At 45.4% G+C, this 13,788-nt stretch overlaps 1 protein-coding gene across 1 annotated transcript in view; it reads left to right on the forward strand.

Moving 5' to 3' along the window:
- The first annotated feature begins 11,962 nt into the window (after positions 1-11,962).
- UTP20 (UTP20 small subunit processome component) overlaps positions 11,963-13,788 on the forward strand; it is an 80,498-nt gene continuing 78,672 nt past the window's right edge. The window contains exon 1 of the mRNA XM_026648865.2: positions 11,963-12,091. Within this exon, the coding sequence (XP_026504650.1) occupies positions 12,047-12,091 (45 nt within the window). The 5' untranslated portion in view covers positions 11,963-12,046. The remainder of the gene's footprint in view (positions 12,092-13,788) is intronic.

Raw genomic sequence — 13,788 nt, forward strand, 5'->3', positions numbered from 1 at the left:
GATTGGGCTCCTCAGGTGAGTTCATACAAAACAGTTGGGATGGGGTGGGGCGAGGCAGAGAGAAGGAATACTTCATAGTCTAATGCAGTGGTGGGCACCCTGCGGCCCATCTGGGTAATCTGATTGCGAGTTGCGAGACATTTTCCTGACCTTGACTATCTGCAGGCACAGCCCCCCGCAGCTCCCAATGGTCATGGTTCATCGTTGCCGGCCAATGGGAGCTGCGGGAAGTGGCGGTCCAAAGGGACGTGCTGGCCACCGCTTCCCGCAGCTCCCATTGGCCAGGAACGGCGAACCGCGGCCACTGGGAGCTGCAGGGGGCCATGCTTGCGGATGGTCAATGTCAGCAAAATGTCTCACGGCCCGCAATCAGATTACCCTGATGGGCCACAGGCTGCCCACCACTGGTCTAATGGAATGATCCCTGTTCAAATCCCTTCTCCCCTCAGGAGGTGGATTTAAACCAGGCCTTTCCCATCCTGGATGAATACTCTATACACTAGGGTAAAGGTTATAAGTGCTCAGAGGCTGCCTACTAGATCAGGCTTCCACATGCAGTTTAGGTGGCCAAACATGTATCTATCCAGGCTTGTGTCTCACTGGGGCTTAGGTGGGAGATGGAGGTCTCCCTATGCATGGAGGAAAAAACTTTGGTGTGGAGTGAGTTTAGGCACCTACAGAGTTAGGCAGCTGCAGAGCAGGAACATAAGAACATAAGAATGGCCATACTGGGTCAGACCAAAGGTCCATCCAGTCCAGTATCCTGTCTTCCAACAGTGACCAATGCCAGGTGTCCCAGAGGGAGTGAACCTAACAGTGATCTCTCTCCTGCCATCCATCTCCACCCTCTGACAAACAGAGGCTAGGGACACCATTCCTTACCCATCCTGGCTAATTGCCATTAATGGACTTAACCTCCATGAATTTATCTAGTTCTCTTTTAAATCCTGTTATAGTCCTAACCTTCACAACCTCCTCAGGCAAGGAGTTCCACAGGTTGACTGTGTGCTGTATGAAGGAAAACTTCCTTTTATGTTTTAAACCTGCTGCCCATTAATTTCATTTGGTGGCCCCTAGTTCTTATATTATGGGAACAAGTAAATAACTTTTCCTTATTCACTTTCTCCACACCACTCATGATTTTATATACCTCTATCATATCCCCCCTTAGTCTCTTTTCCAAACTGAAAAGTCCTAGCCTCTTTAATCTCTCCTCATATGGCACCCATTCCAACCCCCTAATCATTTTAGTTGCCCTTCTCTGAACCTTTTCTAATGCCAGTATATCTTTTTTGAGATGAGGAGACCACATCTGTACGCAGTATTCAAGATGTGGGCATGCCATGGATTTATATAAGGGCAATAAGATTTTCTCCGTCTTATTCTCTATCCCTTTTTTAATGATTCCTAACATCCTGTTTGCTTTTTTGACTGCTGCTGCACACTGCGTGGATGTCTTCAGAGAACTATCCACGATGACTCCAAGATCTCTTTCCTGATTAGTTGTAACTAAATTAGCCCCCATCATATTGTATGTATAGTTGGGATTATTTTTTCCAATGTGCATTACTTTACGTTTATCTACATTAAATTTCATTTGCCATTTTGTTGCCCAATCACTTGGTTTTGTGAGATCTTTTTGAAGTTCTTCACAGTCTGCTTTGGTCTTAACTATCTTGAGCAGTTTAGTATCATCTGCAAACTTTGCCACCTTACTGTTTACCCCTTTCTCCAGATCATTTATGAATAAGTTGAATAGGATTGGTCCTAGGACTGACCCTTGGGGAACATCACTAGTTACCCTTCTTCATTCTGAAAATTTACCATTTATTCCTACCCTTTGTTCCCTGTCTTTTAACCAGTTCTCAATCCACGAAAGGATCTTCCCTCTTATCCCATGACAACTTAATTTATATAAGAGCCTTTGGTGAGGGACCTTGTCAAAGGCTTTCTGGAAATCTAAGTTCACTACGTCCACTGTATCCCCCTTGTCCACATGTTTGTTGACCCCTTCAAAGAACTCTAATAGATTAGTAAGACATGATTTCCTTTTACAGAAACCATGTTGACTTTTGCCCAACAATTTATGTTCTTCTATGTGTCTGACAATTTTATTCTTTACTAGTGTTTCAACTAATTTGCCCGGTACTGGCATTAGACTTACCGGTCTGTAATTGCCAGGATCACCTCTAGAAGCCTTTTTAAATATTGGTGTTACATTAGCTATCTTCCAGTCAGGAGTTTTGTGGATTGCAGTGATGCCTAAATACAGGACTGAGGCAGCTAAGTACCTTCATGGATTGCATGCTAGGAGCTTAAATACCTTTATGGATCTTGGCCAAAGTGACTAGTGTAGGACCCCAGAGGGGGAATTAGCACTAGAGCTGAGAAATACTGCAGGGGAGGAAGGGGAAATCAAATATTAAATTGACATTTTTAATTAATTAACTTTGACTACTCTTCTGTTTTGCTTTCCACGGATATTCTGTCAAATAAGTTTTGCTAGCAAATTGATTTTAAGATGAATTGTTCAAATAGTCTCAGAAAGCATATTTCAAATTGTATAACCAGCCAACAAAAATGCACATTCTACAATCAAAATGTGCACTGTTGTTGGTTAATTAAATACATTATCAATCAGGGAACAGAGATAGTACTACATGATGCATGTAAGTCACTGACACAGCTTGAATGTTAAACATTTGTAATGAACTTCTTATGAAAGATCTGCAGCCCAAGAATTATTCTGCTATTAATTTAAAATAACAAATAAATATGAGAATTTCACAATTTGTTCATGGACTATTCAAAAATGGATAAAGATACAACATGCATAATTATACTGTGTACTCGCACTATAATTAAAAGTGGGTCATTGTACTGTGCAGATCCCCTGCACCTCTCTCATCTTTCACTGAAGTGATGAATTAGTTACATGTTTGAACTTTATCCTCTTGGCTTTAGGATTCCTTGTTTATTTAAGGTTTTTAATTTTATAGAGATAGATTTACAATTCAACCAGTGCGTTAACTTGAGGTTAATGAACTAGAAAGAGCTGACAAATGTTCACCAGAAAGATAAATGAAAAAGTGAGTCGCAATGTGGCATTTGTTCTTGTTTCCTCTTCTATTTTTTCCCCTTCTTTCCCTTGCTATCCAGACAGTCTCTACTGTATCTGTCTCTATCCATTGATAATTTTGTGATCAGTCAAGGGACAGGAATAAGTACTCCCATGCGCTGTCCCCAGTGACCTAACACTTCACCTTTTTGTGATTTATCCTTCTATTAATATTTTCAAATGTCTCTTTCACCAACTCTGTAGTCTCCTTCTGTCTGACTCTAACCCCTCAACCTGTCCCTTTTACTCCTACTTCACATGCCTCTTGTCCTCCTACACTCCTTTTTTCATTTTCTCCCTCTCCATTAGCTCTAACTACGCTCTCTCCTCTGGCTCCTTTCCTTCTGCCTAAATAAACGTCCCCCCAACACCTATCTTGCAAAACATTGTCTCAGACATACCTTTCCTCTCTAACTGCCACCATCCTTCCTCTCTTTGTTTCCAAAATCTTTGAGTGAGCTGTCTACTCCCACTGACTATGATCCCTCTCCTCTAACCCATTTCTTGATCCTCATCACTCTGGCTGCTGCTCTCCGTCAACCCACCTCCTTCCCAAGGGCACTCCTAGTGGGAATACACCGGTGCATATTGCTTGAGGTGTATATGTGAATAGGAGATCATGTGTTTGCAAATCTGTTATATGTTTAGATGTATCAACACTGTCCATGAGTAAATCAGTTGTTCCTTCCAACACACACAATGGAGTCCAAAGAAAGGAGGTAAGATCCAAGACCTTCTCTTTAGTGTTCTGATCTGTTCATCTGTAAAAATTCCACCAGATGTTCTCCTAGTACATTCAGTTATGGGAAGTGATTTTACAGTGTCAACCACAACTGGGAAAATGGAAGAGAGAAGAAGGGACAACATGGGATGGGGGGAAGAAGAAAGTAAACAGAGAAGCAAGAATCAACAGTTCAAGAAAGGAAGAGAGAAACAGTGGAAATAAGAGGGGGAAAAGCAAGAAGAGGGGTGCTAAAGCTAGAGAAAAAAATATGAAAGGGGTCAAATAGAGAGTAACAAATAAGGTAAAACATAAAGAGAATTAAAAATGCAAATTAAGGAAAAGAGAGATAAAGAAGAAAAATAGAAGTGAAGTGAGTACATGGGCCCATCCCCCAGCTGATGGTTCAGATCCCCAGTGATGCTAGTTTGCACCTGGAACTCTGGGTTTGGTGGGACAAAGGTGGCTTTATGCCTCTTTTACACCCATACATTATCTTGGAGCCCATTAGATGGGGGAAATATAGAATAGCCTCAAAGGTCATTCCAGCAGCTGGATACTGTGATAGATTGACAATAGTTTGTAATATCCAGGACAAACTTTTCTGAATTAAGATAAACTTTATTGAATTAGGAGTAAGACCTTTGGAATTTATCTTATTACAAGTAGTGTATGTACTAGTGTGACATTGAATAGAATTTCTCTAGCAGGCAGGGTCAATGCAATCTCTGGAAAGTATGAGGAAGTTCAAAGGTTTATTCTGAAAAATACCCCTGAAGTGGATTTCCTTAGGAAATATCAGGACGGGAGGGAATGCAAATTCTCTCCCTCTGAAGCCAACCTTTCGAAGGTACACCTTGGGGAGAAAGACCCTTTGTGTACTAACTACCTACTTCTGGAATCTCCAGTTCAAAGACCTTCTGATCTGTATTAAAGGGTGGGCTAAACTTGTCATGGGTGTGCTTGTTCTGAGCTGAAGCTGTGCAGGACTCCCCTAAGAGGGGAGAACCCTGAGAATCCTGCCAGAACCCCTGTTAGAGTTGGGATGGTGTCTGGTAAGCTTATTAGCATGCGTGTAGGTTCTTTTAATGATTTTAATGTGTTTTCTCTAATGCTTTGTACCTTAAGAATAAAGTAAACTTGCTTAGGGCATGCTGTGTGGTAACTTACAGCTGTAGCAATTACTCTATTGTCAGTCTCTGAAGAGAAAGCAAGCAGGTCTGTTCAGGCAGACTGCCTTTGCTAGGAACAGTGAAGGCAGGGAACTGGTCAGCCTGGAGATACCCTGGTTAGAAGGAACAGAGATGTGTGTCTACACCCAAGAGAGGCAACAGCTAGTGAGCTGGGAGCCTGAGAGTGGGTGCCCTTACTAGACCACTGAGGGGAAATACAGATGAAATTGCTCTGAACTGTAACAAGTACCACCAGAGATTAGGGCAGTAGGCAATCCTTCAAGCAGATTGTCCTAGATCAGGGGTCGGCAACCTTCGGCACGCGGTCCATCAGAGTAATTGGCTGGTGGGCCGCGAGACATTTTGTTTACGTTGACCATCTGCAGGCACGGCCCCCCGCAGCTTCCAGTGGCCGTGGTTCACCATTCCCGGCCAATGGGAGCTGCGGGAAGTGGCAGGCCACAAGGACGTGCTGGCCACCGCTTCCCACAGCTCCCATTGGCCTGAAACAGCGAACCGCGGCCAGTGGGAGCTGTGGGGGGCCGTGCCTGCGGACGGTCAATGTAAACAAAATGTCTCGCGGCCCACCAGCTGATTACTCTGATGGGCTGTGTGCCGAAGGTTCCCGACCCCTGTCCTAGATTATTGAAATCTTATATACTGTAATGGGGCTTAACCCCCATCACCTACAAGTAAGGGATAAAACTCAAGTTAGTTGTGCTCTACACCTTGTGTGTAGCTGATTAACTAATTGCCCCCTGGCCAGAAGAGGTGGAGCTAGGCCTTATAAATAGACTGAGGGAGATCAATAGTGGATAGAAGGCTGAGGGAGATGGAGACTTTTACATGCTTAACTGACTGACCGACCGAATTGTGTGGGCTCTGGGGAAAAAAGGGCAAGATCTAGGGAAGGCAGGACCCTCCTATGGAGGGAAACTCAGAGCGAGCAGAGTAGGCTCCTGTGGGAGGGAAGTCTGAGATAGGGGTTGTATGTAGAGTAGACTTCAGTAGCCCAAGAGGTCAGAAAAGTTAGGGGGGGACTCATTTATGCTACACTTAGCTGGCTTGGCCAGAGGGTGGAGCCACAGAAGACCTGGGACCCGGGGCCTACAAGAGGAGCTGGAGCTAAAGATAGCAGCAACATCCCAGCAAAACGGGGGATGGCCTCCAAGGGTGAGTGAACACTGCCACATATACTAATAAAAAACGCTTAAAGCACACAAAAATCTTGGAGCTGACATATAAGCATCTACTGCAGTTGGCAGCACATGAGCATCAGCAGCTCTTATGGAGAAAAGCCCCTGAGAAGACATGCTACCAAAGTGAGTTCTCAAAGATTACCCCAAATAAAGAGCATTAGAGGAGTGCATCCCAGATATCAGGAAGAGATGGATTGCTGTGACAAAGCCTCATCTTCTGAATATTTCAGAGATGAAAAAGCATTCATTGCTGCTGAAACCTGAGCTTCTATACTCCAGGTTGTGCTCAAAAATTACCCGTGAGATGTAAAGCCTTGGCACCAGCTTGAGAAAGACACCATCAGTAGAGAGACCCACCAAGAGGAACCAAGGTTGTTGCCATCACCCAGCCAGCATTGTCTTTCATCTCCGGGCTGAGTGCCTTTGTGAATCTCATGCATAGCAGAAAAGCTATCTCAGGGAGAACATTCCACTACTTTTGCTGTTTTGTTTTTCACAAATCTTTTTGACTGAACATTATGACTATGTAATCCTGCAGGGTTTCTACCTGTGAGATAGGGCAAAGAGCCAGCTAAAAGCTCAGAAGGAAACTGGCAAGGAAAATATTTTTTATTGTCTCTAAAGGGCTCTCCACTGTTGAGTGAAAAAAATCGGTTTCCTTTAGCTTAAGTTTTCAACAGCTTGTCAATATAACATCCTGGAAGCTGGGTAACCTGACTTCAGACGTGCTGTAGCCTTCACTGCTGTCTTCTGCTGTGGTGGGAAGTAGCAAGTGTTCCTCTGATGTACCAGAGTTCCAGTAACATACCTGGTGCATAGTTAACTTTACACACTGTGAGTAGCCCCATTGACTTCAATGGAACACCTCAGACTGTGCAAATTTAAGCATGCATGGATGTCTTTGAGGGATTGGGGCCTACGTGAGTAACTTTACACACCATTGCGTTTTGGGTGTTCAGCACTTTTAAAACTCAGGCTAGTTATTTAAGTGCTTAAATATGGATTTAGGAACCTAACTTTGGGCACCTGAGTTTGAAAACTATTTTCTAAATATATTTGGCCCGTCAACGTATCTGTTTGTCTATTATACTTAGTTTTGAAAAACTAAGAATTTTCTTACACTGAAACTATGTATGAGACTCTATAAACTTCTGCCTAGGAACATTAGCCCATCACAGCCATATATCGATAAAGGAAAGTCAAACTAGGTGATAATTCCCTGGCCTTAAAATCTACGTACAATCTACAAACTACTAATTTTAAAAATTGTCTGTTCTTCAAATAAGGCCATTCATTACATATTGGCTTGTATTGGATTGTCCTGTCCTTTAGATTATAAACTCATTGTGGCAGGGACCATGTCCTGAGCATGTACTGTGCTAGTGACTAGTATGTAATAAATAATAAGACAAAGCAACTTTTAATGCAATACAAAGGGTGTGACAGAAATAATTTGAATGTTGTAAGTTGACACGGTTATTGAGCAGTGTGATATGACTATACTGGTTAAGTACTGGGAAGTTTACTGTATGACTGCATTTTAATCAACAGGAATGTTGGGAAACAAGCGGGAAGGCAAAACAGTGACTCAAGGTAAGATTCCCCCTCAGCAAACACTTGAAGACAGAACCGTGGGAGAGCCCTTAGCCCTGAGGAGACTGACTCGACCTTTCACGGAGTCCAACAAACTGGTTTTGGACAATGGAGCCAAAAAGCGCAAGTACTAAGAAGACAAAGGAACTGAGACAGGATAAAAAGAACTCTATAGGGAAGAGGCAGTTATTGCTGGGGGCTGTTGGCCCGCAGGACCTGCTGGAGTGTGTGAAGAAGTTAGGTCTGCCTGGGCCACCATCACAAATAGTAGGGGTTTAGGTGAGATAGACATACACAGGCTGTTGTTTTAAAATCCTTTTTTCTAGGTGCTTTGTTACCCATTGCTAAAATTAAACAATTGTTTGGTTTAAGAAAGCAGCCTGGTCACTCTATTTACCACTGGTCACAGACTCCTGAAGGCCTGTGGGTGCTGAATGCAATCAGACCTACTAGGTAAGCATGGTTGAAACACAGGGTACTGTAGCCCAGGGCCTGGTCTAACGGTGGGGGAATTGTATGATTCCTCTCCAGGAGAGGTAAATGCACAAGACCTAAGACCTGAGTGGCTGGCACTCAGAAAGGGGACAGAAGTGCAGTTCGCCCTGCAACCTGTAGCCAAGGGTTCCTGTGAAAGGAAAATCATCATTGTTGACCACATGCAACTGATCACCATATTTGGGGTCAGGAAGGAATTTTCCACTGGGTCAGACTGGCGGAGACTCTGGGTTTTTTGGGTTTTTTTTGCCTTTCTCTGCAGCATGGTTTAAACTAGTATAAATGATGGATTCTCTGTAATTTGAGGTCTTTAAATCATTAATTAAAGATGTCAGTAGTTCAGCCAGAGGTTATGGGTCTATTACAAGAGAGGGTAGGTGAAGTTCTGTGGCCTGCAACGTTCAGGTCAGACTAACTGATCATGATGGTCCATTCTGACCTTAAAGTCTATGAGTCTAAATCGGTCACCATTTCCTGTTGGGTTAATATCTGACACGTGTCCAGTTACCAGCTTTAGTGTTAATTAGAGTCTCAGTTGTCAAACTGTGCGTGGGTTACAAGTTTAAAAACGTTAAAATAATATTTGTGACTTTTGAAAACATCTCTTATGTTACAGAACATCCTGCATTCTTGCTGACAGCAGCCAGAAAAGGGTTGAGTTCTTCTCCCTATTGTCTGGTGCGGCAACCTTTGGCACGCGGCTCGCCACTGGTGGGCCGGGCCGGTTTGTTTACCTGCCGCATCCGCACGTTCGGCCAGTCGCGGCTCTTACTGGCTGCGGTTCGCCGCTCCAGGCCAATGGGGGCTGCGGGAAGCAGCATGGGCCAAGAGATGTGCTGGCTGCCGCTTTCCGCAGCACCCTTTGGCCTGGGACGGCGAACTGCAACCACTGGGAGCCACGATCGGCCAAACCTGTGGACGCAGCAGGTAAACAAACCGGCTCGGCCAGCCAGGGTGCTTACCCTGGCGGACCACGTGACAAAGGTTGCCTATCCCTGGCCTAGCACAAAGGGGCCCCATTTTTGGTTGGCCCATAGGGTACATCTACATGACGAACTATGAGTACATCTCCTGCTCGTGTGCACATATTCAGTCTAGCTCTCACTGAGGTAGCACGAGTATAAATAGCAGTGTAGCGGCGGTAGCACCGGTAGTGGCAGCAGAGACATGGCTAAGCCTGTCAGAAGCCGATGGGTAAGTACTCAGCATGGCTAAGCTGTGTTTCTGCTGCCACTACCTCGGCTACTCTATTTACACTCGTGCTAGCTGGATGAGAGCTAGTGTGAGTAGGCGTAGACAGGCAGGGGAATCACATTCAGCTCATAATGCAAATGTAATCGTAGTCATTACTATAATAAACATGATTCATAATAATAAACCCCACTTTATATACTGGGATCTGAGGCACACAGGAAGTCTGTGGGAAGGGAACTCATCTTTCAAATCCCAGGATTACAGTCTAACCACTGGACCATCTTTCCTCCCAGTTGGAGAGGGAGGATAAGGAAACAGAGGTACAGAGAGGTGAAGCGACTTGTACAAAGTTACACAGCAAGCCAATGGCCAAGCTGGGACTAAGAACACAGGTTCCATAGCGCTATCCACAGGACTCAATTGCTTTCCTAAATGAGTGTGTGGTGGGTTTTTTTTGTTATGTTTTGGGAGAGTAGGGGTGTTTTAGCACATCTATCTCAGCAATTTCCAAAAGTTTATTAGCATGGCACAGTGTACAAGTGCAGCCCAAGTTAACATCCCAAGTATCTAGATCTAGGAAAGGTTTCACACTGGAGGTATATGTGTGTGTGTGTGTGTAATTAAATATTCAGTCTCTGTCTTGCATTGCTATACATTTCTGGTTCGATGGCAGGCTGCCATATACTGTGGGTGTTTCAGTAGTGTCTTTCCTTTCTTTCAATGATACCTATAACTCTTCTCTGCTCTTTAGTGGGAAGCAAAAATGCAATGTAAATACTATTATACAAATAGCACGCTAACAGTGTCAAACATGGGATACATACACATACAAAAGAGTCTTACATTGAAACACCTGCTTTTATTTGGTAACTACATTTAGCAGCGCCATTATATTATTTCAAATGATCAAGCACTAAGAGACTTATATAGAGAGGGCCAGTGGTTAGTGCACTAGTCTTAGGGAGGCCTGGGTTAAGTCCCTGTTCCACCACAGGCTTCCTCTACAACCTTGGGTAAGTCACTTAGCCTATCTGTAACTCAGTTCCCCATCTGTAAAATGAGGATAATAGCACTTCCCTACTTCCCAGGGGTGCTGTGAGGATCAGTATGTTAAAGATTGTGAGGTATTCAAATACCATAACTATGGGGGCCATATAAGTACCTAAGATGGATAGAAATAAAACATAACTTTAATTTATCTTCACTAAAACTGTACAAAGTAAATATAGTAGGTATGCTTACCAACTAACTATCCCACTAATACTTATTATGTAGTAGTGGTGTATATATATTTTGAGGGTTTGAAAAATCCACCTGCCCAGGATGAATAAGAAGCTCTCAAGTGAGTACATGAACTTAATTTTTTATTTAAAACAAAACAAAAAACAACCCAAGTTTCTAGCCCGTAATGATTACAAAGATGACCTTCTATAACCAACCATAAGCCAGTGCTGTACAGCAGAACCTCAGAATTACGAACACCAGAGTTATGAACTGACCAGTCAACCACATGCCTCATTTGGAACCAGAAGTTCGCAATCAGGCAGCACCAGAGGCAAAAAAAAAAAAAAAAAAAAGCAATACAGGACAGTATTGAGTTAAACGTAAACTACTAAAAAAATAAAGGGAAAGCAGCATTTTTCTTCTGCATAGTAAAGTTTCAAAGCTGTATTAAGTCAATGTTCAGTTGGAAACTTTTGGAAGAACAACCATAATGCTCTGTTCAGGATTATGAACATTTCAGAGTTAGGAACAACCCCCATTCCCGAGGTGTTCGTAACTCTGAGGTTCTACTGTATTTGTCTTTCCAAGGCCTGGTGCACACTTAAAAATGCAATTGACCCAGGTAGGTTGCTCAGGGCTGTGAAAAATTTCTATGCCCTGATCACTGTAGTTAGGTCAACGTAACCACCCATGTCGATGCAACTAGGTAGACAGAAGAATCCTGTTGATTCTTGGACAAATGGTCAATTCGCACTGCTGCTATTAAGAAACTTGGAGCAACATGGAGATGTCGGGGAAAGCTAGGGGCACCCAGGCACTGGAGCTCAGCATGGGGGAGACAGAGAAGGAGGCTGGCACAAGACAGGGCCGCACAGGTATTTTTCAAGCTAGCTACGACCTGGGGCTACGGCCAGTTCAAGTCCTGCCGGATTCTGGTCTTGCCAATGTGCGTGGCGCTGCCGGTGTATCCCGCACGAGACCAGCTGCCAGCAGCTCCGGCCCGGGGGAGGCCCGGACTCCGGGGGCAGAGGACGCATCAGGCAGGACGCTCCTTGGGCCAGGGAAGCAGCTTTGCAGGGTAGAGGCGGAGCCGCACGGCCCCCTATGGCCGGCCCGCCCCCAGCACCTCCCCCGCCCGGAGCACACGTGGCTTGGCAGCAGCAGCCGCTCCCCGTCGCCTCCAGCCCGGCCCCTCGCCGGCAGTCCCCGCCTCCCTCAGCCAAGATGGCGGCGCCCAGCAGCTAGGGCCGCACGTGTGTTTGGTTCCCGGCGCCCCGCGGAGGAGGCCCCGGCTGCTGCGCCCGGACTCGGAGCCCGCCCGCTCGGGGCCATGAAGCCCAAATCCTCCTCGCACAAGTCCGAGAACACGCACAGGGTGAGTGCCTGAGCCCCCGGCCGAGCCACGGGGAGACGCCTGGTCATCGGACACAGCCTCGGAGAGTGGGGCCGCCCCCCCCACCCGAGCGCTGCCCTGGCCGGGGGGGTGCAGCACAACTGTCCCCGGGCTGGGAACACACGTCTCGGGGGTGGCTCCTCCTCTTCCTCAAGCAGTTCCCCTCTCCTCCCCCATTGCTGTTTTGGGCTCCCTAGTTACTGTTTTAAGGCCCACATGCTGGGTTGGGCCCTGAAGACACAGTTGTGAAGAGGTTATAATCTAATCGCATTGTTCCAATGACTTTTCTGGTCAGAGTCCAGATAGTACCCCGATCCCTCTTTGCATTTCCTGTTAGAATGAGTTTCCGTTCATTTGACCCTCTGCTATTCACTACAGGCCTTATCAGAATTCCTCCTCTCCTTTCCCCTCACTGTGTGGAGTAAAGGAAACCAAAAGCAAAAATCCTGCTTTGGGGTCCTCGCACTAAATGTTAGAGGACAGGAGAGCAAAAGCAGTAGCTTCCTCCCTGTCTCTGAGTTCATGGAAACTTCTTCATATGAGTACAGTTTTGCCTACACTAGGGAAAAGCGAGTACCACTTTTCTGAGCATAGATGCACCACATGTTATTGGGAATCTGCAGATTCACCTATGCTAGGGAAATTTGTGTTAAAAAATTCTTACCATTGCCAATATTAGTTCGACTGGCTCCACCAGTGCTAGCAACGTTAGCTAGTGCAGATGGTTGCTGGGAGCCGCCAGACACCACACGGGCCCTCCATATGGTTTTGGAACCCCGATGTGGCCCTCAGGCCAAAAAGTTTGCAGGAGTTCTCAAACTGGGAGTCGGGACCCCTCAGAGGGTCGCAAGGTTATTACATGGGGGTCGCGAGCTGTCAACCTCCACCCCAACCCCGCTTTGCCTCCAGCATTTATAATGGTGTAAATATATAAAAAAGTGTTTTTAATGTATAAAGGGGGTCACACTCCGAGGCTTGCTATGTGAAAGGGGTCATCAGTAAAAAAGTTTGAGAACCACTGCTCTAGAGGAAATCACGCTGCCTGGGTATGGCTGGAGGGATTCCCTTTCTGTCTGATTTGATGTTATGAGTCTCAATGATTTCCTCCAGGGTTCTGGGATATCTGCATGATTAGAGGATCCTGCCTAGATAACATATAGAACACTCTGCAAGTGCCAATAAAATTTTTCTCTCCTGTATGTTTTTCTGCTATAGGGCATGATTTGGCCCTATGAAACCTTTCAGATACATCTTTCTGCACTGGTATAGCAAACCTTGTATTTTGCTGAGGTTTTTTGCTGGAATATCTAATAGCCCCTATAATCTCTTTAACATGACTATCCCAAAAAAGGGTTTCTAAGTCAGTGTTTCCCAAACTTGGGATGCCGCTTGTGTAGGGAAAGCCCCTGCCGGGCCGGGCCGGTTTGTTTACCTGCCCCGTCCGCAGGTTCTGCCGATCGCGGCTCCCGCTGGCCACGGTTCGCTGCTCCAGGCCAATGGGGGCTGCGGGAAGCGGCAGCCAGTACGTCCCTCGGCCCACGCTGCTTCCAGCAAGCGGCGTCCCAAGTTTGGGAAACACTGTTCTAAGTGGTGTAACTGATGTTTAAAGAGACAGCATTAACTCAGTTATTATATTTCTCTCTGATGGTTTTGTACTTGTTATAGTTACAAGTAGTACT

The sequence above is a fragment of the Terrapene carolina genome, unplaced genomic scaffold, assembly GCF_002925995.2.
Source record: "Terrapene carolina triunguis isolate 2854851 unplaced genomic scaffold, T_m_triunguis-2.0 Scaffold68, whole genome shotgun sequence".
In the NCBI taxonomy this organism is placed as follows: domain Eukaryota; kingdom Metazoa; phylum Chordata; order Testudines; family Emydidae; genus Terrapene; species Terrapene triunguis.